The sequence below is a fragment of the Sturnus vulgaris genome, chromosome 1 (assembly GCF_052056855.1).
Source record: "Sturnus vulgaris isolate bStuVul1 chromosome 1, bStuVul1.hap1, whole genome shotgun sequence".
Classification (NCBI taxonomy): Eukaryota; Metazoa; Chordata; class Aves; order Passeriformes; family Sturnidae; genus Sturnus; species Sturnus vulgaris.
Window position 1 is genome coordinate 59,859,312 of NC_142243.1, and position 27,132 is coordinate 59,886,443.

Consider the following 27,132-nt stretch of genomic DNA (forward strand, 5'->3'; position numbering starts at 1 on the left):
TTTTAAGGGTCTCTTCAAAGTATATTTACTCCACATAATACAGTGTGTTAGCAAGACCCCAGAGCTAATAACTAATGAACTAGCTCCTGTGTCACCTTGTTGAGAAGCAGAATTAATTAGTCCAGCCATAGCAACATACTACTGAGAGTTTTGGCTTCTTCAATCTGTGCTAGTACAGCACTGAGACATGCACATATAAATGAACTGTCTCTGGCAATTTGCTTGCAATGCTCTGTTACAGTGCATAGACATGCCTTCAAGCACTCCGACTCGTAACTCTGATTGAAGGAAACTCAGGCTTTTACAGGTATGAAAGTTGCTTTTGAAAATAAGACTTGGGCACCTCTGAAAAGATCTATGTCCAAGACACAGTACCTTAGGCAGAAATCCAGGCAAGGGGCTACTATTTGAAGTGTGAAATTTAGTACCAAAAGTAAGATTTGTTGCAAGTTAGATAAAAGAAATTTCAGTGGCTCTTCTAGATAGATGTGGGTCATTTCCAAGCCTGATAGAAGTTCCATTACACAATTATCCTTTCAAATTTTCAGTGATCACTTTTGTCTAAAATAAACAAAAAAGACTAGTCAGCTCCTGGTTTAAGTTAGACTCACTCTGCCTCAGTCCATTTCCACTTCATGAAACTATCAATTTGCATGACTGGAGAGCTTGGTCCATACATTTTTACATTTATGCCACTGTGGATACAACTGATATTAGAGAAATAGTACAGCAAAATAAAGACACAGTCAGCAAAAATATGTTAAAAGAATTATTTGTCTTTTGATTCAAATTCACATGGGAGGTAATTAAACAAACACCCTGCTCCATGTATAGCTATGGGGAGGGAAACCAATGGGAAAAAAAATCTTCCCTTACAACTGACCTTTTCTCTTTTCACTTTTTTTCCTGCAAATGGCAAAACCACATGTGTTCAGCTCAGTGACACTTTGAGGGGGAAAATCGAGAGCCAGACTCTGCCCAGCAGAAATAATATGAAGGTCTGCCAAGACAGATTCTCCTGGAAAAGGGTTTTCCAAGGAAAGTTCTTTAACACTAGTATTATTAGACTGTTACTATCCCTCCCTCTAGCATCTCCCTCAAAATGTGTCTCTTTTAATTCCTTAGGCTTCTAATGGAATATCTGTAATATATGCCATTCTGATACCACCAAGTCAGATGTCTGTAGGTTTTAGCCCTAGGAAGATATTGTTAGTAGTCAGTACTTAACAATTATTGTTAAGAATTTTGTGAACGTTTGGATATTGTGAGGGCTAAAATATTAGTGGTTACCATATATTAAAGCTTCATAGCTGAAAGGGATACAGAAGTGATAACAAGAAAGAGAAAAGAAGGTTAAGAGATAAGGCTAATGGACGCTGAACACCTGAAGAGCAGTATGAATTGCACATATTCAGGAGGACTCTAAGATTCTTACACATTACAGGACTTTGAGCCTCCTAGAACTTCTGGAAGAATTATAAAAAACCCCAACCAACAACAAAAAAACCTTAACAAACAATCAACATCCTCCTTTTTAGTGTATGAGGAATCACAACTTGCTGTCCTAGTGATAGCCACCAATTTTCTTGGCTAGTGTTGACAAGAGCACTAGGTCACAGGGCAGTCTCTACACATTTCTTGGAGATGACTGCTAATTCCACAGTACTAACTTTGAACTTTAAACTGTGGATATTGAGAAGTTCTTACATCTATGGTTCTAGAGAACTGAAAGTCTTTCAAGCAATTTTGTGTGTACATACTCATTTGCTCATCATTGCATACTCTACCAGAAATAAAATGGAGGAACAATTGTGGAGTTGAACAAAACCAAGAGAAAAAAAACCAAAAAATCTTCCCCCCTCCACCCAAAAGCCAAGAAAAACCCCCCCTTGAACAACAAGGAAAATACCCCACCCAATGTATTAGTCCCTTTGGTGGTTATATCCATGTATAAAATTATACTATTGTCACTTAATAGATACTGCAGGGATTTAACAGAAATGGTTTAAATCCCTGTAAAGGTATACATTTCAGTATTTGAATATCTTATTTCTATTTAACTGAAACAAAAACTTAAACAAAAAGTTAATAACTAACTAAATACCTAGCTAAGAAATTCAGGCTTTCCATTATTTTTTTTTTCTCAGCTGTTTAACTAAATTGCATTAAAATGTGCCTTAGATTTTCAAAGAGTATTTTCTTTTGGAATGGGGATAGCCCCACCTGAACATCATCAGAATAGAAAGAAAATGCTACAAATACCTTTTTCCACACCATTTTATAATTGCCTCACCCCCTAAAAGAAGTTAATGGCCTTATCTATGGAACAAAGAGGTCCAGGTACTGTGGCCTATTGCATATTTTCCAGATTGTGGCCTTGGCCACTTAAGCTAAGACAAGACAGCTGCTCCGCTTAGAATCATAAACTTAGTTTGCAAATAACTGTTCTCACTTCAGAAAAAAAGGTACTTAGAGAAAACAGTGAAAATAATAGTACTTACATGAAGACATATAATAGTTGGGACAGAAATTTCCTTTACCATAAAAGATACTTTAGCACTTTCCAAGCCAGTCCACAATGAGGACAATGTTATTTTTTAAAATCCTATCCCTGTTGTTATTGCACATGACATATTACATTGTACTCTACAGTGTGTGGTGATGAGAAATTCCCTGCTTATTTAATTGTGATCCTTGAATGAATTTGAAAGGGAGCACTTTATTTCCATTTCTTTAATTTACTAGTTCTTTAGCTGATGATTTTATTAACTCTTGTATTTGAGAACTGATGCTTAACAAAAAAAGGGGAAGAAAAAAAAGGCCCTTGGCAGTATTGTGAAGGCCTGGAACTGAATAATGCACTTTAATAATGAGGAATAGAGCTATGGCTTTTGCTGATGGCTGTGACCGGCTCTGTGACCTGATTATGTCGCAGAGTGTCAGCAGCTGAGACACTACAAAAGGGAGCGCATCCCATCAAATCTATCTCCATTGTAATCACTCGCACTGCTGAGAGCCTTGTTAGGAGCAGGGAATCCATCAGGACTCATTAGCACCGTTTACCATCAAGAAGCTCAAAGAGCAAATGTGTACCCTCTCATCAGAATAATGAGAACCAAAGTACTCCTATTATCTAATTGGATCAACAATGCCTCTCTCTCTACTTAGCTTCCTGAGATACTTGTGGACTACAACACTCAAAAATTAGTTATTTTTTTGTTAAGTACCAGGGTGGACCCGTGCTTAAGATTTTTTTTATACAGAAGATTTTCATATCTACAGAGCAAGGCATAGGCACAATGAAGCCTGAGTTCCTTCAGGGCCATTCTTAGATTTACACTGAAACAATCCCAATTAATTCACTGTTCAATTAAAGTGTGGACAATACGATTACACCATACATACTTAGATTTTCCTTTTAATCTCCCAGGAAACAGACTATTGCCCTCTTTGTCCATAAGGCAGTTCACAATGCCAACTCTTATCATACTACTATTTTCTTTTATGGTAAAATGTTATTTTGCAACTGATGAATTTAGTGGCATTTTTCTCCTGTTAGACAACTTCCATCTTCCCAAAAGAGAAACTAAACCTACTCAGTACCCACAGTTAAAATGTATTTGATCCTGATGAAGTCAAGAGACATTTATGAATGCAATTGATGATAATTAAGAAAACATATTCATCAACCTTGCTTTCATATTTCTGTGACTCATTTCCTTACAATTATTATGACAAAGCCAAAGCACACATTTCACATACTTAATAAACATAGTAAAACCAACACAAAACTCTTGATTTTTTCTTTCATTTGCAAAATCAGCATAAAAAAGAGATGTATTGGGTTATTAAACCTCTGAAGAATCCAAGGGCAGCAATGGCACCAGGGTCCTACTGTAAGGGCAGGCTGAAGCTGAATAGGTAGACAGTCTCTCTTTGAAATCCACTGACAGGGTGCAATCTGGCAAACCTGCTGCCCTGGCCTTTAAATTTAAGATATGAAAGCCCAGTGCTGCAAACACTTCCTGGAAAGTGCTGAGGGCAAACAGAATGTAAGCAGCATTACATGGGCCAATAGCTCTTCATAATATGCCTCTGAAAATGAAAATTTGATTTAGAGTCCTCTACCTGTACTATATCAAATTAATCAAGTGATCTAATCATATTGTTTCAATGGATTAGATCTCTTGGCTTGGTCTTGGGAAGCTCTAGTATTACAGTTCATATTGCCATCCAAAGCAAAAGAAGAAAGATAAATAAATATGCCATAACTGTGAATTCAATAATTGAATAAATAACGAATCTCTAATATAAATTATTGTTAATATATATGATTTTGTTACTGTAGTTGTAAGAAATCCCAGACTATTGGGAATTAGGGCCATGCCATATGTCATTTAAAGGATCATTTCCCTTAAATTTGCCATAGGATCTTGGATTTGACCTAGAGCTTAATATCTCCAGGGATTACTGATCACCATATATTTAGCTAGACAGATGGACATTTACAAGCCCTGAATTTCTGTAACAGAAACAGCATGTAATTACAAAGATTGCACGTACCAACATTCTAGCAACTCATCCAGCTTTATATTTTCAGGAGTGAGTTTTGGGTATCACGCTTGTGATTCCTTGAAAGGGGCAATTTTCAAAGGGCAGATTCTTAACATATGGTGCAAATCTGGCTCTTTAGTGACTCCAAGCAGATTATTCAGAAATGGAGCATTTCAAATTACTCTTTGTTTATGCTCCCAATGTCTTGTAGCTCTTGGCTAGGTGCTATAATTCTATTAATTTGAAGGGAATGTAATTTAATTTTTGGAATGCAGATAAGTTATGCTGAATAGTCCTGTTTTAGGGCAGTCTGAGAAGTGGTCTCTAAGTAATATGAGTTCATGCTGAATATTATAAAACTGTGTGTTATATTACACACTTGCTATCAATATTTATCTATATTGTGGCAAGGCCTGCAGCACTGATTATAAACCAAGGAACATTTGCAAAAGCAAGTAATAGAAAGACAACCCTTATTTAAAAGACCTAGGCAGATATCTAGATGCTTTAATTTTATTCCAACAATTGGGAAGATTCTCCCTTTCCTTTCTCTTTCTCTGCAACCTGTGGAATTACTGGACTTTAGATTATACCTGGAATAAACAACACTCAGCCTGAGTGAAACTTTCATTCAGTGATATCTTCTTAGTAGTATTTTTTTTAAGAATACAATGAATGGTCACACATAGATTAAGTTTTCAGTGGAGAACACATAAAGGAAAAGCTATTAAAAATTAGTCCACATTCATAACTTCAGCTCTTACAATGAACACTTTGGTGTCTAGTGCCCCATATGTGAGTGGTGACTGTGAACCATTTCTGGAGCACAGAGGAGATAGAAACAAGCAGGCTTCTAGGTTGGAGCTGATCTGACTATGAGTTATAGGTATTATAACCAACTTTTCTCCCAAACCAATACCCCATCCCTCCAGAAATCTTAATAGGCTTTTGAGAGCCTCCATTTAAAGCTGGCTGCATAAAATGATCCTTTGATGAAAAGGGATTGAAACAAGGGTTAAAGTAGACATTGAAAGGTTATTGTAGAGGGCACATTGTTCATACAATCCTCCTTTAATATGTGTGGTGTGCACCTGCGATAAGATGATTCATTAGATAAGGCCTCACTTTGACAAGCTCCATCGTTCAACCCTCGGGGTAGTGATGGAACAATTCTGCACCCACCCAGTAAATATAACAAGGTCAGCATTTTTTTTTCCTGGGACTTGGATGGTGATAGTGAAGCTCAGGAAGCATCTTTGTTTATGTGCCCTGTTAAAAAAAACCAAACAGGAGGGTCCTATAAAGTGTTAACTTTTATTTTTTAATGGGCCAAAATAAAAAACCTCACTCTTGTTCCAATTACCTAGAAAATTACCAGGAATTTCTGCTCTTCCTTTATTATCTCCCCACTAGTAAAGAGTAAGAGTAGAAACTTAACTTGAGATTCACATATCAGCCAAGCTGCATAATTTCAATAAATATTTTTCATCCACATAAATACTGTGGGTATCACTGTGTGCCCATTTTGTAGAATTTAGAATAATGATATTCAAATTATTCAGTTACCAGTTATATTGACAGATTTGTTGCAGAGAAACAAGACATTGCATTAATTTTAGTTCTAATAAATGCAATGAAAGTGGTCACAACCTGAAAGCCACTTAAATATGCTGTATCAAAGGAATTACTTTTATATATATGGATTCAGATGTGTATCTTTCTGTACCATACTAAGACTTAAACTGAAATATTTTGAACAAATAAACAGCTCCAAAATGTAGTAATGTAGGTAATGCACAATCTCTCTCTTAGACACACTAATTCTTAAACAGTGTTGAAGTTCCTATTTGGAAAATTTTCTTTAAGCCAAAATAATTTACCAAATTTGCATTTACAGGCTGGCATATTCATTGTAAATCGCTTAACATAGTTAATAAACAAGTGAGTAAGCCACTCAGATAAATCCATCCCCAATACTTCACAACAATTTATTTTCCTTTACTAGAAACATTTAATGCCTTTTAAGAAATGAGGCAATACAGAAATGCCACAGAAATGCAAAAAAGTGAAGCCCAGTACCACTCCAGTAAAGATTTGTGTTATGAGGCATAGTTAAGTGGAAGAAGACAGATGGTATGTTTGTTAAGAATCACAGAGTTGCTGGACTTTTAAAATACCGTGGTACTGCACTACTGCGATATTTTTAAAGGGCTGAAGCAAAATAAAATAAACCCCTAGCCTTTTCTAGCTTGAAAACACTCTTAAAGACTGCCTAACTTCCCCCTGTTTCTCAGACTTTCCTTTTCTTACCTTGTCTGGCAAATCAATATTTATTTATCTTCAACATGTGCACTTCTAAATTGCTGTCATACAAGCGGAACTCATTTTTGTCCCCAGATCAGCCTGCCATCAGAATTCACTGTTTGCTCCATCTTCTACTCACCTGTCCTTGTGCATTAGTGACAAGTTGGCCTGTGACCCCCTGAAGACTGGAGAGGGCATTCCCAAAGGCCTGGGAGTTTGCTATTGAGCCCATGGCTGCTGCTGCTGCAGCTGCTGCTGCTTGACTTGCTAGTGGATTATTAACCAGCTGAAAAAAAAGAAATCAAATATCATGATAAGACCCATGATAAACGTATAATGCTAACTGGATAATATGAAAGTGAAGGCACAGTAACATTTACGTTATTTTAATGTTTTTTTACCCACCTAATTGTCTGTAAAAAAATGTCTGCTCCAAGAGCTCAAGTCCAAGAGATTCTTACTTCTGGGGCTTTGAAAATGAATAGTTTCAAAAAAGGAAAAGGAAATTCCATGTTGATTTTGAAGAATAAAATTCCCTTTTAAAACCCTATGTTCTCTCTCCCCCCCTTTTTTTTTTTTTTTAAATCGAGTTAAGCTTGGTATGTTTCTTTAGGTTCAATTACTAATGCCACAGGTGTAGCAGCTTAGTACTGCAGTAAAGAGCAATGAGTGAAAGATTAGCAGTTGATTTGACTGAGAGTGGAATGTTTACTTGGGTGTATTCAGAACAGAAACTTTTCTACTGGTGACCCCAAAGCCAAGAAAAATCTGCAATTTTATCATTAAGTAATTGGTCTTAATATATAGATAAATCACAATAGAATTTATCACCTTGCAAGTGAGGTCAGTAGATAGCAACTAAAATTTCAAAATTCATTAGCAAAATACAATACCAAGCAACATGCTGTTTCTCAAATGTGAATGATTAGTTTCCAGGACTCATAAATTTTCAGGAAATAATTTGTATTGCCTGTTTTAGTCAATTCTACCTGAATGCTCCATAGAAAGCATAGAGCACGGTCATGGCTTTCACCTTAGGAGACGAGGGGAATCCCACAGAGGAACACTCCTATCAACTCCTGTGCTTATCACAAGCATACAAAATGTGTGTTCATCTGTCAGAATCAAAAGTTGTCTTGGACATGGCTTTTCCCCTGGATTATTGTAAAGTTTCTATTTTCTTATCCTTTTCTGAGAAAGGCAAACTTTGAACCAAGCACACAGGGATGACAGTTAAAAAAAAAATGTCGGGAACCATCATCACTTGGACAGCTGTCTTGAGAGCAATCAAACTGAGTTCAAGAAGCTGAAAATACATTTTATAGTGGCTTTGCCTCGTAAGAATCATTGCATTATAGCAGAACTTGTAAAATACACATTAGCAGGGTAGATCAGCCAGAAGTCTGAGGGACAAAGCAGTCAAGGGACATTTTTTCCTAGACTGAGATGAAAATGCTAGAGCTAACTCAAGAAAGCTTTATGTTTGAGATGAAATTAGTAGGACTTCTAAGACCTTAGATGATGAGTAAATTATCAATCTTTTAGAAATGGAGAGTCACAAGCAGCAGTAAGGGATATACTCCATAGACAGGCTCTGATTCAAAATAGGTTATAAAAAATTAATCAGTGATTAGTAGCTGTTTTAAGCATGTTACAGATATGAGTAGTGTGTATGTTATAGACGTTTAGAAGCCCATCAATAGAAGATGTCAGATATGGTTATAATCTATGCTTATAAGAAACCTACTTGTCTGTTGGACATTGCAAAATCTACAATTGATTGGTCATACATTAAAACATCTATTAATCATTCATTAGCCTCTCATGAAGTATTTATAAATGCAACCTTGATATAAAGTGTTGCTTAAAGGGGTGCCTTGAGCACATCCAATCCCTCTAGAAATTGTAAAGTAAATAACTAAATAAAGATTAGTAGCAATGCCAGACAGAAAAGATGACATTGTTTGGAGAAAGTATTTTGATTTGGAAAAAATTGTTACATGAATCTCTAAAAGCTGTTCACAGCACCCCATGGCAAGAAAATCAAGTAGGAATAAAACACAAAAGGGGAAAACTGCAATGCGTGCTTATTAGCAGTCCTGATGAGCTGAGCTGTGAAGAGAACTGAGACCAGTACAATGACCAAAGTGAAGCTCAGTCCCTGAATGCAGACTGCAAGAAATTCCACTGACTGCACAAAGGTGTGAGTGCAAAGGCATGTTGCACTCTTCAGTGGTTTGGGTGGTGGTGCCTGAGCATGGCAGTGGAATTCCAGAGAACAATATAAGTAAACTGGCTGGTTTTCTGCTCAAATCAGTGACATTTCTTTATTGTCCCAATCAGAAGTTGGCAAATCCTGTTTTTTTTTTCACAGCAGTATTGGGACTTGAAATTCCCTCATAACTGTAACTACTTGGAGAAGAAAGGGGCAACTGCAAGAGTGTAAGTCTTTCAGAAAAGGCCTTCTACAATCTTATTAGCAACACACAAATTATTGAATCTCTGATCCTACAGCACCTGACTGCAGGTATAAATTATAATCTTTGGACAGTTACCCAACATCAGCTAATAAACTACACTAGCTGCTATATTCAGGGCTTCAGAGGCGTGTAAGTAAAGCTGCTTGGGAAGCATAAATAACTGGAAGCAACAAAGGGTTAAAACCTTCTGAAAATCAGACTATCACCTTCTAGAATCTCTTTTCCATTTTTGTTGCACCAGTTTTCAAAAAATGTACATTTTCAAATACAACAATAAAATTTAATTACAACAAACCCTGGAGACACTCAGGATTGCTTTTAGTTGCATCACAGAGATAAGCTACTTATTAAAAATGATGGCAGAGGCTGTGATATGCATAGGTACCCTGGATAGGACCATGTTCCAGGAAAAAATACAGGGAACAGGCCAGATCTCAGGGTAGGAGACTTCAAAGTGCATATGAAACCACCCCTATCTATTCATAAGTCTGATTAAAAAGGAGAGGATGCATTTTCCTTTGAGTGCGCTGGGGAGCTGTTGACTGCAAGTTACGCTCTATTCAATTGACCCCTTTTATATTGTGTGCAAACTGGAGATGAAAAAATACATCTCATTTCATTATGTCTGGACACCAAGATAACACATTGAATCTTCCTTTTATTTAAAAAATAAGATCTCTAACTTGAGAGGTTTATGCAATTTCTCAGTGAAGGTTGGATCCCTAAGAATACGTGTTGGAAATATTGGAAATGTACTGTGAAAAATCCCACAAAGGGCTCTTCTCATTTTGTTTCTGTATTTAAATAATGATTTAATTTGGAAAGCTGAGATATTTGGTGCTCAAATCTCTTCTCCACCTCAGAACAACAGCCATAATAGTAGGTAATAATAATCTTTGTTTAAAGTGACAGGCCAGCCCTCTCAGTGATGCCTCCACTAATGACATGATTATATAAGGAAAATTTTATGAGGAACAATCTTCAATAACTGAGTAGGTTTAGTATATTTTTCTGAATTCCCAAAGCTGAACTTTTAAAGGTAAAGCATATGAAAATTGTCTACTTTAATTCAGTAAAAGCAGAAGACTTTCCAGAGCAGCAAACTGAATTCACAAAAATACAACTAATCTGAGAAATTCTGGTGGATGAGAGAGTCACTACTTACATTATCCTAAAACTGTACCATGAGAAGTGAGAGTTTCTATGGTTAAGACACAGTCTTCAAAAATACCAGTTTGAAGAAAAGTGTGTTAGAGTCAATGCTGCAAGCAGCTTTCCTGAGAGCCACAAATACTTTTTTCTTTTGGAATAATACCAAAATAATAATTTAACAATAATAATAATAATTTTGGAATATCTTCCTCTTTATTTTGAAAGCTAGCTTAGTATTTCTTTGAACTTGCTGTGAGAAACTGATCCAGCATTCGTCTATTTTTGAATACAAGATCAGATTTTATAACCTATCCATTAATTTTACTTTTCTTTATAAAAGCATGTCCTACTGAACTTTCAGTCTCCTGGTCTGGAAATCAAAGAGCCAGTTTTACTCACAATATCATTCAGTCAACAAATACAAAGAAAAAACCAGTTTTACTAGTGAAGAATCAGGACATTTCAGGATGCCAGAGGATCACATGAAAAAAATGGGCATGTAACCTGCAAAGTAAAGTCACTTAATGCAGTGCCATTATTTAGATCCCGTGGGTTTTCCAAAGCACTTGTGGAGGAGGCTGAGTAAAGACATGCTGCTATCTGAATGCAGCAATGGAGAATATGAAGGACATATTGCAGAGTAACTTCAGGCATAACTTCATTTTATAAAATAGTATTAGTGTTTTTCAGGAAGACTGTTAAAAATCACATTTCTGGATATCTCCTAGAGATGGAATTAGTGTAGAAAAGTATTACATTTGATTAGGGACCAACAGATCCTCAGTCTCTTATGTTCTCTGACAAACTCTTCTGTAGGGAGCATCACACTACTAGATTAGCTGCTGAGATTATTTGCTTAAACCAATGCTTTTCAAGGGAGAACAAATATCTGTAACAGTTGAGAAGAATTCAGCAATGGCTCAGTCAGAAACACATGACATTTTTCCTTTCTACCCTCAATGACTGAAAATTTTATTCACAGAAATGAAATTTTTATCAGCATGGTATGTGCTTTTGTAGGATTTTTTAGACAAGAATCTATCTGAATTTTATTGTGTTTATCTGATGAGAGAATTACTGATGAGGTTAAAATATAGTGGGATTTGTTCCCCTTTTTTTTCAGTGGCTCATGAGACAGATACTGGGTGGTAGTCACTGGGCCTTAAGGAAAAAGACTGTTTCATACTGAGCACAGGCTCCTGAGGATATTCTGATACCTTCTTTGTTACAGTGACTAGCATTATCATGTATTGGGTGTTGATGGAAAGGTTTTGGTAGTGGAGCAGAAGCAGAGGAGGATAAAAAAACTGGAGTGAACAAAACAAAGGGAACAGCAGGGACAGAGAAAGGAGAAGGAGTTGTCCCACAGCAGGGAAAGTATCCTCAGTGTAGTTCTAGACCCTAGGACCTAGAGTAGGCAAATGGTTATTTCCTGATATCCATATCTCATCCATATGAGCACTGTGATGTGTGGAGTGCCCGTGCAGAAGCAGGGGAAAACTGTGAAGAGAAAGGAGCAAGAGAGGGGAACTATTAAGGACTGACTCTAGTTCCCCACTGAGAGTGGGTAGGGAAGTCAGGAGTGAAGGGGTGAAGTCCAGGAGAGAGAGGAGAAAAGTTCTTTTAATACTTTGTTTCTCACTTAATTGGCACTGTACTAAAGTTAATTATCACCAAGTTGAATCTGTTTTGCCCTCCACACTGATTGGTAAGCAGTCCATCTTGCCCCACGGGCTTTCTCCCACTGAGGCAGTGAGTGAGTGGCTGGGTGAGTGTTGCTAACCCACCACACCACAGCATGACAGTAACTGGAAGCTATATCAACAACAGCAATACTCAAGTGTTTTCAATACCTTGATGACATAGAAGCAGAGCATTCCAGCCTAGATACCCATATGCTTGGTTTCTAAACATGAGGGAATTGAGACAGAAGTTTCCCAAAAAATCTCCATTAGCTCTTCTGACAAATTCGTTACATAGTGTTTATGCTTATATTCCTAATTGTTTTCAATACACATATATATACACCTAGTATCAGTTGATAGCTCCCTGAACTTACATAAAATCTCATGGTCCCTGAAGGAGTTTAAAAAAAGACACTGGAAAGACTGCTTCGATTGAATCCTGGGAAAGCACCTATATACCACAGCAATAAGCACCAAACAAATGATCATAATAATCAAGATCACCATTTAGCACTTATATAGAATTGTGGGTGCATGAGCTCTATAAATTTAATTTATTTTTAGGATTTTAAATAAAAATAAGTCGAATTTTGAAAAATCCTGTGAACATGCAACTCCCAAGAAAGTCAAGAGAGAATACAGAGGTAACACAAACCAAAAGATGTTAATTTCATCCAAAGAAGTGCTATGAGCAAACATATTGGAAACTCTGTCTGGTTCTGTACTTATCAGTTAGATTTTTTTTTTAAATGTTTATCTTCTTCTCCATCCTTCCCACCCTCCCTCCCTCCCTCCTTTTTTGTTTACGTAATAGGATAATTACAACATTTAACTTTTGTAAATGAACATCAGGGCAAAACGTCTAATAAAATAGCTGTCATAGAGCCTAATCATGCATAACTATTTGAAAACACGCCCAGCAGGCAAATCCCAAATTATGAAAAAAAGAAAAAATTAAATCTGTCAGCATTTAGTTTTCGTGATATGTTGTGATATGATCAACTTACAAAGTGTACAATGTAGTTATAATTTCCACACCCATCCAACGTCTGCTTATTTCAAAACTGCACAAGTCTATATTTGCAAATGGTTGTAGATGGTAAGAGTTCCAAATAGGCTACTTAGACAGACTTTTAATATATGCACATGTATCAGAAATTTATGTGCAACATACAGTGTAGAGACAAGGACATTGAAATATCTGAAAGCACCGACTTGACAGAGACACTTAAAATATCTGGTTCTCACAGATACTTAGTCTGCTCATTATATGCATTTATTGTGGTTGAGCTATTTGCTGTCTAAATCTATGCTGAATTTTCTATCAGAAATAAGTACTGATAGTGGTATCACTGATGTGACATGACTTGATTCAACGCAAAGCGACACGACCTGAGGTGATTGGAAGCACACAGTGCTCATGTGAGCATTGAGATGACATGGATAGAAGAGGAGGCACAAAATTTCTTGCATTATCTTTGTATACAAGGTGCTGCTGGTCAAATTTGAACTAGTCCTGAAAAACTACAATAACAATTTACAAAATAAAAAGGTTATATTTCTTATAGAGATGCAACAAAGCGAATAAAGAATGGGCATCATTCCCGGATCTCTCAGACCAAACTAATGAAGGCATGAATAATGAAGAACACATCAGGGCACAGGCTAAGAGTGAACAGACACCACTCTAGCCACTTTAATTTCTGCTCTATTAGTGACAGATAGAAAAGAGAGGCAAGGAATCTAGAAAAAAGGGATCATCTTTGGGTCTCATCCTACAAGATAAACTAAATTGAAGGCGTCAGCATATCGGAGGCTGGGTCTTATATGTTTACAGAAAGAAAGAGTGAATATATTTAAATATATTTAATATCTTTAAATGCAAATAACTAAGAAATGCAGATGACTGCTTTAGCAGCAGGTTAGTACAAACAGGCTGACCCTAGTCTCCCATCTTGTAAGTTCCCGACTCTCCACATTTATAACTTACAGGTTTGAAATATTCCAGATCTATTTAAGCTGGCACACACTGAACAAGATTTCAGTTAAACAGAGGCATCTTGGGTTTGTCTGATTTACTCGGTTTTGTCTGATTTACTTGGTTTTGTCAGATTTTTTCTGAGTTACTTTTGTGTTTACATAGTCTTTAAAATATCTAAAACTGTTTATTTCATTCATGATACATATGTACTGTAAACAAACAACATCTAAATTAAATTTGTCATCTCTAATAATCATAAATTATATTGGTACTGACAAAAGAGAAATGAGTGCTGTAAAAGTTATATGAATTCTCTAGTATTCTGAAATAGTTCCCATGTGTTGCAAGAATGAAAGCACAAAAGCACCTTCAAAACTTTTTGAAAGGGGCTGCAACACAGTTCATTCCACGATTAGTTTCTTGGTTCCTGTATTTGTCTATTTTAGAATGATTTATCTGGCTTCTGAAAGATGCTTTCCCTACAAGAAAAATGGTTACTTCAGGGTTCCCTTGCTGCTAAAAAACTGGACTCTTGTCAAAAGGAAATTGCCATCTGTCTTTTTGGATAACAGCCCAGCACTTGGGTCTCAGTGATCTCTGTAGAAAGTGTGTCAACCGTGAGACACACCAAATTAATCTCCTTAATCTAAAACATTTATTTGCCTTTAATTTGAACTTGTGAATGGCATGTGCACATGTAAATATGACCATTTGCATATATAAATGTTAAAAATGCAATGAGAGGTCACACCATGTTAATATGACACTTCATGTTAAGTATTTGAGAAAATATTTCTGAAAGTCTTGTTCTACAGTATGATATGCAGTTTTAGTATGTATGCCTGGAACTGTTTATTCAAATATTCACATTAAGAAACACACTTCGAGGTACAGACCTTGTATTTTGCCCTTTGAAGAATAAATCCTACTTAATACTTAGGGACACATTGTTAACTGAGAATATATATAAAGATTCTTTTAAAATTCTGTGTCAGCAGCTCTGCAAAGATCCTAATTTTTGAAGCTGGAAATACATCTGGATACTTTGGTTTATTTGTAATGTAATAGCATCACCAAATAGTTTTGCTTTCATGTAAGCTAAGTGCTTACCTTGAATTTTTGTTGACTTGAATGTGAACAAGATCAGATCTAAAACTGTAACTATGTGGAATAATTTTCTTTTTCAGTACTTTCTGCTCCAAACTGGACCCTACTCGATGCACTGATATGTGATAGAAAGTTGAAGGACAATACAAATGGCTCCTAAGTGCAGATACAAGCCAGTCCAAAATCTGAATCTGAAGGTATCTAGAAAGCTGGAAGGATTTAATTCTCTTTGTTTACATCAGTTCACCCCAAAGTCAAAATGGCATAAACAGCACAATTGATATCATGTGTTTGAGAAGTGCTCTCTCTGTTTTCCAGGTTAGACATTTGAGTTTTGCTGAAATCTCAGTATATAAAATGAGATTTGAGAAGTATGAATAAAGCTGGAGAAAATATTCAGTTTGAAAACCTTGACATCAAACAACATTTCCAGTTAAATAAATATGAGATGTGAATGATAGCCACTGAAACAAGTAAGCTGAGTCAAAGTCTGCAAAAGGGAAGAAAGCATGCAGAAAAGGATGTTGGGGATCCCTCAGCAGGATATTGTTAATATTTTCTGTGGACACTCTTTTTTTAGTTTAGTGCAGTTCTGAATGCCCAGTGGTGGACTGGAAGTGTGATTTTGTTTGACCCTTTTCTGTTTCTCCATGGGAAGGTTACTGCTGCTATTCCTTTTCTAAAAATAGAGCGATAAACACCTCTGAGCCTCCTTGCACAACTACTACCTGAGCATATTGTATCTCAGATGGTAGCAACCCTCTGCCACATTCATATTTGGGTAGCTTATTTTGGGGATAAACATACTGGAAAACACCAGATAGCACAAGACTGACCACTGCAGTTTAAAGCCCCTGTTTATAATACATGCATACACCCAGTGTTGTCTTTTTCACCAGCACTCCTGCTCTGTAGATAAAGTTACTTATAAATTGAAAACAGGTGTGTATTTATCTTGCCAAAAACTGTGCCCTCAATGCAGGTCCTATGTAAGGAGAAAGGCAGAAGGGTTAATATGCAGCCACATATCTAACATGTTACATTTGCAGCCACATGTGTAACTTTTCCACAGAGAACGTTCTCTCCTCCCAGGCCCTTCTGTCCCATTTGCTGTCATCAAGAAATCTGCTCCCAAAAATGAAGTGTAAGTCCTGCCCCAGAAGCAGCACATGCCTGCAGTGTGGGGCTGGGCTGTGCTCAGCATGAGCTAGGAAATTCCAGATTTAATTTTGTTAGTGTTCTTCTAAGAGGTATAGAGAATGTTTTAAATGTACCAACTGCCTTGAAAGGTTTTTAATTTGTTTGGTTAGGTTTTGGTTTCCGTTTGGATTTTTTTTTCTTTATTTTTGTAATCATCCACGTCTCAGCTTTCACGTGATTCCTCCCTGGGTTTTTCCTTTTTGGAGTGGGTATAATTTTTTTGCTGAGATGATAGAACTCCTTTCTGTTTTTACCTATTTGACCCCTTTTCTCTGATCTCTTATCTCCAGTATCAGCTACTTTGCTCATGTCACTCTGAATCTGGTCACAATAGGTTTTCCACATGGGAGTTCACACTGAACTGCAAAAGAAGCAGTAAATCTACTGTATATGCAATGCTGCCATATTAATTCCTAATCAATTTCAAAGCCATATTTGAAACTCATATATTTCACCTCAGCAAAATCAAAATAACGTCAAGTTGCCAACAGCAAATGAAAGTTGAAAATATAATTAAAAACATATGGGCTAGGAATGTATTGTTTCTGAGGTCTTTGCAATTGTCACTGTGCTAGGCACTATAAATTGATGGCAAGAGGGTATATGAAACTGAGATCCTCTTATAACAAAAGCATAGCTCCATATTGCTGGAGGTAACAGAAGAACTCTCAGATGAATGTGAGTGATGACTGCACGTATAAACTGTATAATTCTTTTTCTGCAAGGGTCAGTTTCAAATTTGTTAAAATCTGACGCTGAAATCCTGCAAAAATTGCTTAGTTAGCCTGCATGTAATCCTAATGCAGTCCTGGGTAAATTTGGGAGAGTTTGTGCTAGTATGTTCTTGTGACTGTCATTTTTCTATTTCATAGATAAAGTTGTGGTGTGACCTTATACTCTGTGATATACACGTCATTACATAAAATCACACACCAATATTAATTTATGCCTATGATGCTATTACTGTATTTTAAACAAAAGACAGCAAAGTTTAGCTCCTATCATCCTCTTTTCTTTTTTTTTTTTTTTCTTTGCATGGAGACAGAATGTCAAAAATAATACCTTTGTTATTACTCAATATCTGCTACTGGCTGGATGCATAGCCTAGGGAAAGTCTAATTACCATTTACAACAAATAATTTCCTCTATATTTATTATCAATGGAAATCTACTCATAGACATTCAGCCAAGGAATTCTGCTATACAGGCAAAAATATGTACTATCTTTCAACAGCAGCTCAGCTTACAACCTGAATGTCTGTAGCTTTTTCATTAAATTCATTATTGCCTTATTGTAGCTAGGCTCTTGTTCTTCCATAAGGCACTGTCAATAGACAGACAGATGAATTTCTTCATGTTCTAAGTATTTTCTACTTCTATCTGTTGACCAGATTCACAAAATATTTATGGGCCCTGTAGCAATTCTTGTGCTTTACAAAACAAGGGATTATTTTGGTCCTAAAAATAATATAAGTTCTGAATTCTTGGTCTGATTCTGATTTCTCTCTACCAGAATATAAATCTGATCTAATTTTTATGAGGTCAGCAGAGTTGCAATTAGTTAAAACAGAGAAACTACTGTCAGAATCTGTCCCTTCAATTTCTTATGGGACCCAAATTTGCAATAAAGGGGAGGTGGAATGATTCTTTTGCTTGAAATACTAGAGTTAGCTAATTACACTGATATTTTATTTAAATCAAATAGTCTCACAAAAGGCCTGGGGTTTTTTTGTTGTTGTTGGTTTTTTTTTTGGTTTTTTTTTTGTTGATGGTTTGGTTTTAGTTTTGGTTTTATTGCGTTTATGCCTCTATGAACTAGAGAAGCATTAAAGTCAGAAGTCAAAACATTGACACCTACAGCTGTGAAACTAATGGATTTTTCTGTTTGTGGACTGAAAAATTTCCCTGAAACACTCTATTCACCCCCTTAAAAACAAACAACCAAACAAAAAACCCCAGTAACAAAACACAGCCCAGGCAGACCTGGAGTGGGAAAAAAACCTGAAAATAAATAAATTTCAGATCACTTGAAACATTCAGTTCAGACCAGAACAGTTTCTTGAAAGGAAATATAAAATGGATCACCCTTACAGATGGGTGTTATATAAATTGAGTGGAAATACTTGACTTCAAAAAATCATTCTTATATGCCTTTTCTTAATCTCATCCATTTTGGGTTGGGAGGAACATACACATCTACCTAACTATTTGCCAAAATATACCTTTGGAAATGGTGAAGTATGCAGACCTCTTTGCAGCCACTCATAGTGGAGGGTGCTGCTGGTAATTGTGTCAGTAAAAGGGATAAGTCAAGGGTCAGAAATGTTTTTGCAGACAACTTAGTCAGACAGTGCTGTTGTTCTAATGCACCTCCAACACATCAGAAACTGTGATGAGCTCCCCCTGAGTGCAATTAAGGCAGAACCCTTTCACTATCACATCTGTAATACTTGTACAGGCAATAAAACAAATTCTAGCTCCAAAATATGAGGTATGTGCTATTTACTTTCCAAACTTAAAGCTGAACATATGCCCTTGAAAAAGAAATTTCACAGAAGGCACTCACATATTAGAAACCATGTCAGGAGAAGAAACATGAGCAGAAAAAGGATGGCCTAGTTTTAAGTGTGGATTAACTGAGCACAAAACAAGGGTGCAGTTATTCTGTGTTGAATTGTGTCCTCTTTCAACAGTGGGAATCAGGAGGCAGGTAACAATCCTAGCTTCACCTCAAAGAGACAGACAAGGACTATGACCTGCAGAAGGCCTGGTGATCATCAGCCAGCTCAAGCTCAATAGTCTATACTAAAGCAGAAATTGCTACTTTTGCATGGGTCAAGGAACCAGTTTTTTAGTTGTAAGAAAGCAACCTGAGTGTGCTGAAAGGGGATTTCTTTTCTTTTTCCTGCAGACTGTGAGACCGCTGAGCATTGCAGGTTGCTAAGACATCTGAAGCAAAATCTTCATGAAGAGAGAGACCAAGGTCCATTTGCCATGTTCACCTATACTCAAGGTTTCCCTGGCATTTCCAGTAGTGAATCCCATACCCTATAGGGAATATCAGAAGGCTTCTTTTCCCCACTGCTCTGACAAAAACCTAATTTAAAGCAGATTTACCTGATATACAGCTAGAATACCAAAATAGTTCCTTTGATTTCAAGAAAATTACATTCCTTATTCAAATCAACGGCCATGAAACCAGATCACTCTCTCTTTGCTCCTAATACTAATCCAAAAATAAAGTTGCTCTTAAGAGCCATCAATGCAACAGGTGGAGCCCTGCAGAGGTTGGTGTAATTGCACCGGTTTAGACCAAAGCAGAATTTAGTGCATTGATGCTGGCATGTGAAAAATAAATCAGAAACTTTATGGATATTAAAAAACAGCGTTAAAACAGGGTGCTTTATACAGTAATTATAAGGTTATTTCTCGGTAATTCAATCTACCAAGGGCAAAAATATATCTTTTATTGCTGCCTATGATGGTAATAATTCTCCCTGGCATCTGTAAAACCAACAATAGCTTTTCATTGATTTTGCTTAAAAGGAAAGTTCAGGGTTAGAGAAATAAGTATTTCATGTGGAAACAAGAAAAACTTTCCAAAGTATGTGTGATGGAAATAGTAATAATTATGTTGGAGAAGGAAGGAAGTCTTGTGATTAGGGTCACTGGGTAGAGATCTAAAAACCTCACCAGGGGTCCAATTCTTCCATATATTTCCATTTCTTTAATTTCCTGTCTGAAAAATAAAATAAATAATAAAATTATCTTTCTTTCTCATTGTTTGCTTGTTTTCTCATTACATAATACATCTGCAAGCCCATCAAGACTGGATTACGTATGCACATGCACCAAATTATGGGAAGATCAAAGATAAAACAGATTTTCTTATTTCAGGTTAAATCTGAATGTGGAATACATTTTTTGTGTTTACTACACAGTACATATTGATTTATTGTATTTACCTAGTATTTTTAGTCACTGCTGTAATATATATCCAGGCAATATTAATGGAGGCCAAAAAATTCCTCTGGGGAACAGAAATGAATGAACATCTAAGTCACTAGCAAAGCTGTTCACAAAAAGTAGGTTTTTAGCTAAGAAGCAGGCAAATGGTAAAAATAACTACAAGAGGCTATTTCAAAGTGAAAACTGACTTTACACAGGGAAATGGTAAATCCAGGAGAGCATTCAACATAAGTCTGGATTTGCTGCTCTTTATAAGTTAACTAGTTTGTTGGTTTACATTATCATAATATAAAAGAAAGAAAAGAAAAAAGAAAAAAAAAGCATAAAAGAAAGCCTTGTCTCAGCTTTGAAGCTGTGATTGGATAACATATATATTCTTTAGGAAACACTAATTTTATCATTAATGTTCCAGACATTTTTCATAAGATAAACCAATTACACAGCTTAACACTGCAGTTGTGGGGAAATTCCCATGGCATCCTAGTATTCCTTCTGGTTTTCTATTTATTCACACTCTTGTAGTAAATGTCACATATGATGTCACGAATGTCACATTGTTTTTATGAAGCCCTATTTTAAAATGAATGACAGTAACTCAAATAATGCTAACCTGAGCTCTAGACACAACAGTCTATCTTATTAAGCAGAAAAGATGACTCACTCGTTTAAATTACCTTCAGCTGTTAAACATAACAAAATCAGGGAAGAAAACTGTATGTCGAACTAGGAGAGCTGCAGAGAGTCCCTTGTTTGTGATTTAACTGGCCCCCAGTTGGTGGAGAGAGATGAGTGGCCATGGATGCAAGGTCTCATCCACTCATCTGTGCAAGTGGCTGCTGTGGAAAGGAAGGGCTCAGGATATGGTGGGCAGCACCATGGAGCTCTTGTCCTGCACCTCGTTTGGGACACAGATGGGTTTGCCTTCAGTTGGAGCTGCCCTCATGGCAGCCAGCACCCTAAATCACTGGCAGTGTTGTGGGGATGGCTCTTGTCCCAGGAGGGATGGCCCTAATTGGCCTAATTTGTTTCTTGTTTGAGGTTTGGTTTTGGTAGGGTTTTTGTGCATGTTCTGAGCAGATAGTACAATCTGCAATCCTACACCCCTAAAGGGTACTCTCACTACCCAAGATCCAGTTTTGCTTCCTTGCTACAACTTGTTCTTTGCTCAGGGAAATAAGTTGGAGAGTCAATAGAAACTGAATACTGCTCCATGCTATCCCATAGTCTGAGTACAGAATGCCTTTGAATCTTCAAAATATCTTACTTAGTCAAGACCAAAACTGGAGATGGTGCCTTACTCAGGGGAACTCAGCAGATGATGTAAGGGCAACTCAAGTTAAGAATCTTCTCTCACAGCTGAGATTAATGTCTAGTGCTTACTGTCTATTCTTTAAAAATGTCCTGCATTGGATGTGTAAAATTAAAGGTGGTAGGAAAAATGTGTATAATCAAATTATTCTTGGGCTACCCTTCACCTCAAAAAGGAGGTAAAGGTTTGGAAAAACCCGGCAGAGCTGGAAGTCTGGTCTTTGCTTACACCCATGTAAGAAATGCAAAAGTCAAACACTAACGCTATAAATTTGGACACTTAAAGTAAAAATAGATGGACAAATAATCAAATTACAGTATTACAAAACAAAAATGCAGTAATAAAAAGAAAGGAATGCCATGGCAATGTGGTACATGTAGCACCTCTATTTGCCAAACCTGTATGAAAAACCTCCCTGAAGTCAAATTATGAAAAAAAAACAGGCATAAAAGGGGAAAAAAAAATATAAAAAAAGAAACTGAAAAGCAGTCACAGGTGAGTTGGTTGCCTTCAGTATGTTTTCAGAGATCTGGAGGTCCATGAGTCTGAGTGTGTGTGCATGCTGTATATATAGAAATACATGCTGTACATAAGAAATATGCAAAAGAAAATGCATGAAACACAGGACTGCTCCATAAATTTTAACGAACAAATAGCTGCCTGCGATGGACTACCCACTAATTAAGGTGATAGACTATGTCAAAACAAAACCAAGAAATATGCCATATATACATTTTGGAATGTTCTCATTGCCCAAGCAGAACACTATTAAAAATGTGTATAGAGGTTAATCTCACCAAAGAGAAACAAAATTAAAGGTCTTTAATTTTATTTATGGAAGAAAAGCACTGTTGAGGTAATAAAAGAAATAACTAATTCTAACATAGCAACACAAGAGTTCGGAAACATAAAAATTGGAATCTCAAGAATGACTATTGGAATAATTATATTAAATCAGACACGACATACAATACATCATAAACCCACTAAACTCTAGATTAGATAGAAGAGAGAAGACTATAGGTAAATCAAAACACTTATGTATTTCTGTCATCTTTTCTGCATCTCATGAAGCCTATACAGCAGTCCTGCTGTGCAGAAGATCTAGTGGAAGAGATGATAGGCATATATAAGTCACTGCATGAGAGATGAGACTTTAATCTACTTGTGATGATCTTCAAAACACGCAATCTTTTTGACTAGTGCTCTTTTTAGTTTACAAAATAGTGTCACAACTACTCAGATATAACTTACATTAGTTTAGGAGAATAAGACTTGCAATAATGCTCCTCTCAAGCCCTGACACAAAGCTGTAAAAATAGTCTGTGCCATAATACAGTTAGCCCGTGCTGCAGCCACACTTTTGTCTTCCTGTCTGTTTGGAGAATACACAAATACCTACGACCTGACACTGAAGTTACAAAGCCTTCATCATCTCTATGGGAAACAAATGGTCTTGGGGGTAATCCAGACCTTATAAGAGAAGAACTTTTCCTGAGTTGTCTTCCAGTGAAGACACTTTTTTGGATGCATCTAAACATATGTCCAGGTGCTTGGATGGGTGGCACATACCAAAGGCACATAACAAAGGCATGCTTCTTGTATGAGGACACATTGCCAATGGAGTTTTGCAGCTTTCCTAGTTTTTGGACACACTGCACATCAAATCCCACTGCTTGTCTTTGGGTATGTGTATGCATTACTCAGCGATTTAGATGTGACTAGAGAGAGGTAAGAAACATGCATTAAGGGCCTTCCCTGTACAGTCTAGGTCCCAAATGACACATTTAAGTGAAGTGATCATTAAGTTAAATGACAGCATAACCATCTCTGCATCTAAAGCAAATGATAGATTCAGGACCTTCCAGCTCTTATCTTTGGGAATCTGTGACAAGTTTCTCAGCATGTACACTGACTTCTTGCAATGAAACAAACTGTAAAGAGCAGCAATGTAGAAATGCTTGCCCAGGCTACAAAAACGATTGGCTGTTCTAACATGGTATTTCTCTTCTCTCTAGTTTTAAATTACTCTTCTTATCCTGAGTATAGCAAAAAGGAACACAGACCTCTGTCCCAGCTTAAGTACAATTCTGTATCACAGGGCAAGCCCAGAGGCCAAGGTACAGAAAACATGCTGTTTCCCTTAAATTATGCTTCCCTTTAACCACATGCTCACTTCTCATGAACAATAAAGGTGCTGTCCCAAAAGTAATTAATTTATAAGGAAAGTGTTAGTAATTTTAATAAAATTTTAACTGCTTTTAACAAAAGCAACCTCTAACAAAACAATTAGAAATTGACCCTTAGATTATTCCTTAGTCATTTTTCTTCACTGAGCATCCCTGACTGGTTGTGATCCTGCCTGAGAGTTTTGTGTGGGGTGAAGTTAATTTTCTTTACAGTAGATAGAGTGGGATTGTGTTTTGGATTTGTGCTGGAAACAGCATTGATAACACAAGGACATTTTAGATTTTGCTGAGCAGTGCTTGCACGGAGCCAAGGCCTTTTCTGTGTCTCACACTGCCTCACCAGGGAGGACACTGGGGGTGCACAAGAAGTTGGGGGGGCACACAGCTGGGACGGCAAGTGACCAAAGGGATATCCCAGTGCCCTATGGCATCATGCTCAGCAATAAAAGGTGTGGGAAGAAGGAGAAAGAGGGGATGTTCAGAGTGATGACGTTTGTCTTCCCAAGTCACTGTTCCATGTGATGGAGCCCTGCTTTCCTGGGGATGGCTGAGCACATCCCTGTCCATGGGAAGCGGTGAAGCAATTGTTTGTTTTCCTTTACTGGCTCACATCTTTTGCTTTACCTGTTAATGTGTCTTTATTTCGACCCATAAGCTTTTTCAACTTTCCTCTTCATTTATTTCCCCCATTCTACTGTGGGGTTTGAGTGAGTGGCTGTGTGGGGCTGGGGTTAAATCACAACATCCTATTTTCTCCAACTGTTGTACTTTGCAATACTACACTGCAAAGGAAGTCACAAAAAATCCTGATGTGCACACCCTCTAACTCACTTTGCCTTTGCTTTTAAGTTTTACTTATGAAAAAAATTATATACATATGAAAACTTTTAAAGAAGGTTCAATAATCTCTCTGTGAGTTCATTAAATGCTCAAAACCAAAGCAACAAAATAATTCATACAAATCAGCTGATGAAGATCAAATCACATTCAATTTCAGAGAGATTACAAAATAATCCTACAATCTTTTGAATGCTGCTTTAATGTAGACTCCTTTCCAAACCTTTAGAAACTAGCATTCGAGCCATAATAGCCTGTAGAACATTGTAAACAGCTTATTTTAGTCAGAAACCACAGCACTTCTAAAATAGGGTTCATGTACTGACCAGCAATCAAATAGGGTGAACCAAATGAATAACACAGTGGAACTTTTCCCCTAAGGTTTCAGCTTTTCTTAGAGGATTAGGATCCAGAAACTCAATTTTTTCAACTAATATATTATCTCTAAAGGGTGGTCTCTTGCCAGTTGGCTCATCATCGTGCCAAATCCTAGCACTTTAAAGTACATCTATTTGATAACTAGAAATTATTGTCCAAAAAAGAAGACAAAACAACATCCACCTGCAATTAATCAAAAAAGGGGATTTTTTTCCCCTTCATTACTTTCTTACAAAAAAAAAAAAAGATTCAAATACTCTATATTAGAAAAAGAATTTGCTTTATTGTAGTGTAGTGAAGAATCCATTAATCAAACTGAAAGGAAAAGAAATTGCATTTTTACTTTTGTAATGTTTTAATACGAGATCCTTCTATTAAGAAACATAGCTTAGGACACTATTTCTCAGAGATTGATCCTTCCTTAGGAACTCAGAAAATCTTGGTCCTAGTTCTGTGCCTGTCAGGCTCTCTAAGTGACCTTGGACAAGCTAGTTAATCTCTTACTAACTCATTTTTCCATCTGTAAACTGGAGATAATCGTAATTCCTTTGCCTTACTTCGTCTGCTAGGACAATATGTTTAGGAATAGGAAATGTTACAGACTGTGCTCATACTTCATCAGCCCAGTAGCCTTAACCTGTCCTAGGTCCTTTCCAAACACCCACTGCTACTCTGCATCTGTTTTACCAATTTCATCTTTGTTCTGCAAGAGCAGAGGGAGCCCTGGACTGCTGTAGGATGGTAAAAGTGAACAGCCAGTCTGACTGCTGATCACTGTGATTTGATTCTGACACTCCAGTAAGGAACTGTGTCATGGAGGGTAGGCAAAATTACTGTGCTAAAATACAGACTGACTAAGGTGTAAGAGAAGCCTGGATAAGGAAACATCTTTGAAAAAGGTAGTTTTTAAAGCTGTGTTTTCCTTAGTTTTTTAAATCAATATTGCCTGAACGCATACTCAGCCAAGTTGGGACAATAATTCACGCTTAATAGATTTATTTAGTGCATTTTTATTTTCAGTGTTGTCTGTTTTGGTAAAAAGGAACTATGTTCATTTCAAAAATATTAAATTAACAGCAGAATGGAAAAGGCAGCAAAAGATAAAACTTCCTTGACAGCTGGAAGAGGAATAAGTGCTGTTGGTTTTATCAGAGATTCAGAAATCCCCAAATGCTGCAACAAGTAGAGTGGGGGACTGAGAGCAAGTCCAGCTGTTGAGGAACAGTGGCAAGTGATGCTACCCTATGCTTTATACTTCAGTCCTTTTCACCAAAGCTAAGGACCCTATAAATCCCCATTTCAGAAGACTAGTATCCTGTCGTTTTCTGGAAAGACTTTCTCTCCTCCTGCTGCTCAGGCCCGGTGGCTTCATGGTCCTGGGCTGACTGGAAGGAATTAATGAAGAAAAAGCAAGGAGAATTACTGGTGTAGCAGCTAGGCCCACTATGAGAGTCCAGAGGGTGGAGGACTGGACCTCCATCCAGCTTGGGTGGATGTAAAGGAAATTGGGGTGGAGGAAATGTAATGAGAATGGGAGCCTCTTAACAAAAATGTGAGGGGTCAGGTTTATCTCTACAAGGACATTCTGCTTACAAAAATTATGGCAGGGGGAGGTGCAAGCTAGTGCTTCCATCTATGGCACACAGGCCTGGGTACTTCTCTGCACCAATTTATTGTTCTGCTGCTGTGTCATTAATTCTGGCCAGCAGTAGGACGGAGGGAAAAAACCTTAAAAAAATTGCTATGAACATCACTTGCACTTATAAGATCATATGATAAAGGTTATGCTGAGGTTTCCTGTAGATATGTAGAGCAAAAGCAGTAAAGTCCTGGCTCTCCACTGTTACTGGCAGCACTCAACTGCTTCCTGCAGGCTAGAACCAGGAATGAGAACTGTTTTCAATATTTATATAACACTTTTATTTCTGCTATATTTAGATACTGGTTTTAGTTTCACTAACTGCTCCTGCAGTCAGTTTCTAGAATG

The 27,132-nt window shown here is 37.0% G+C and overlaps 1 protein-coding gene across 4 annotated transcripts in view; it reads right to left on the minus strand.

The window, feature by feature from the left end:
- The window catches only part of POU6F2 (POU class 6 homeobox 2), a 324,363-nt gene that overhangs the window by 64,569 nt on the left and 232,662 nt on the right, over nucleotides 1-27,132 (minus strand). For all 4 annotated transcript variants that reach the window (XM_088167824.1, XM_088167813.1, XM_088167808.1 and 1 more), the window contains exon 6: nucleotides 6,998-7,144. In XM_088167824.1, the coding sequence (XP_088023950.1) occupies nucleotides 6,998-7,144 (147 nt within the window). The remainder of the gene's footprint in view (nucleotides 1-6,997; nucleotides 7,145-27,132) is intronic.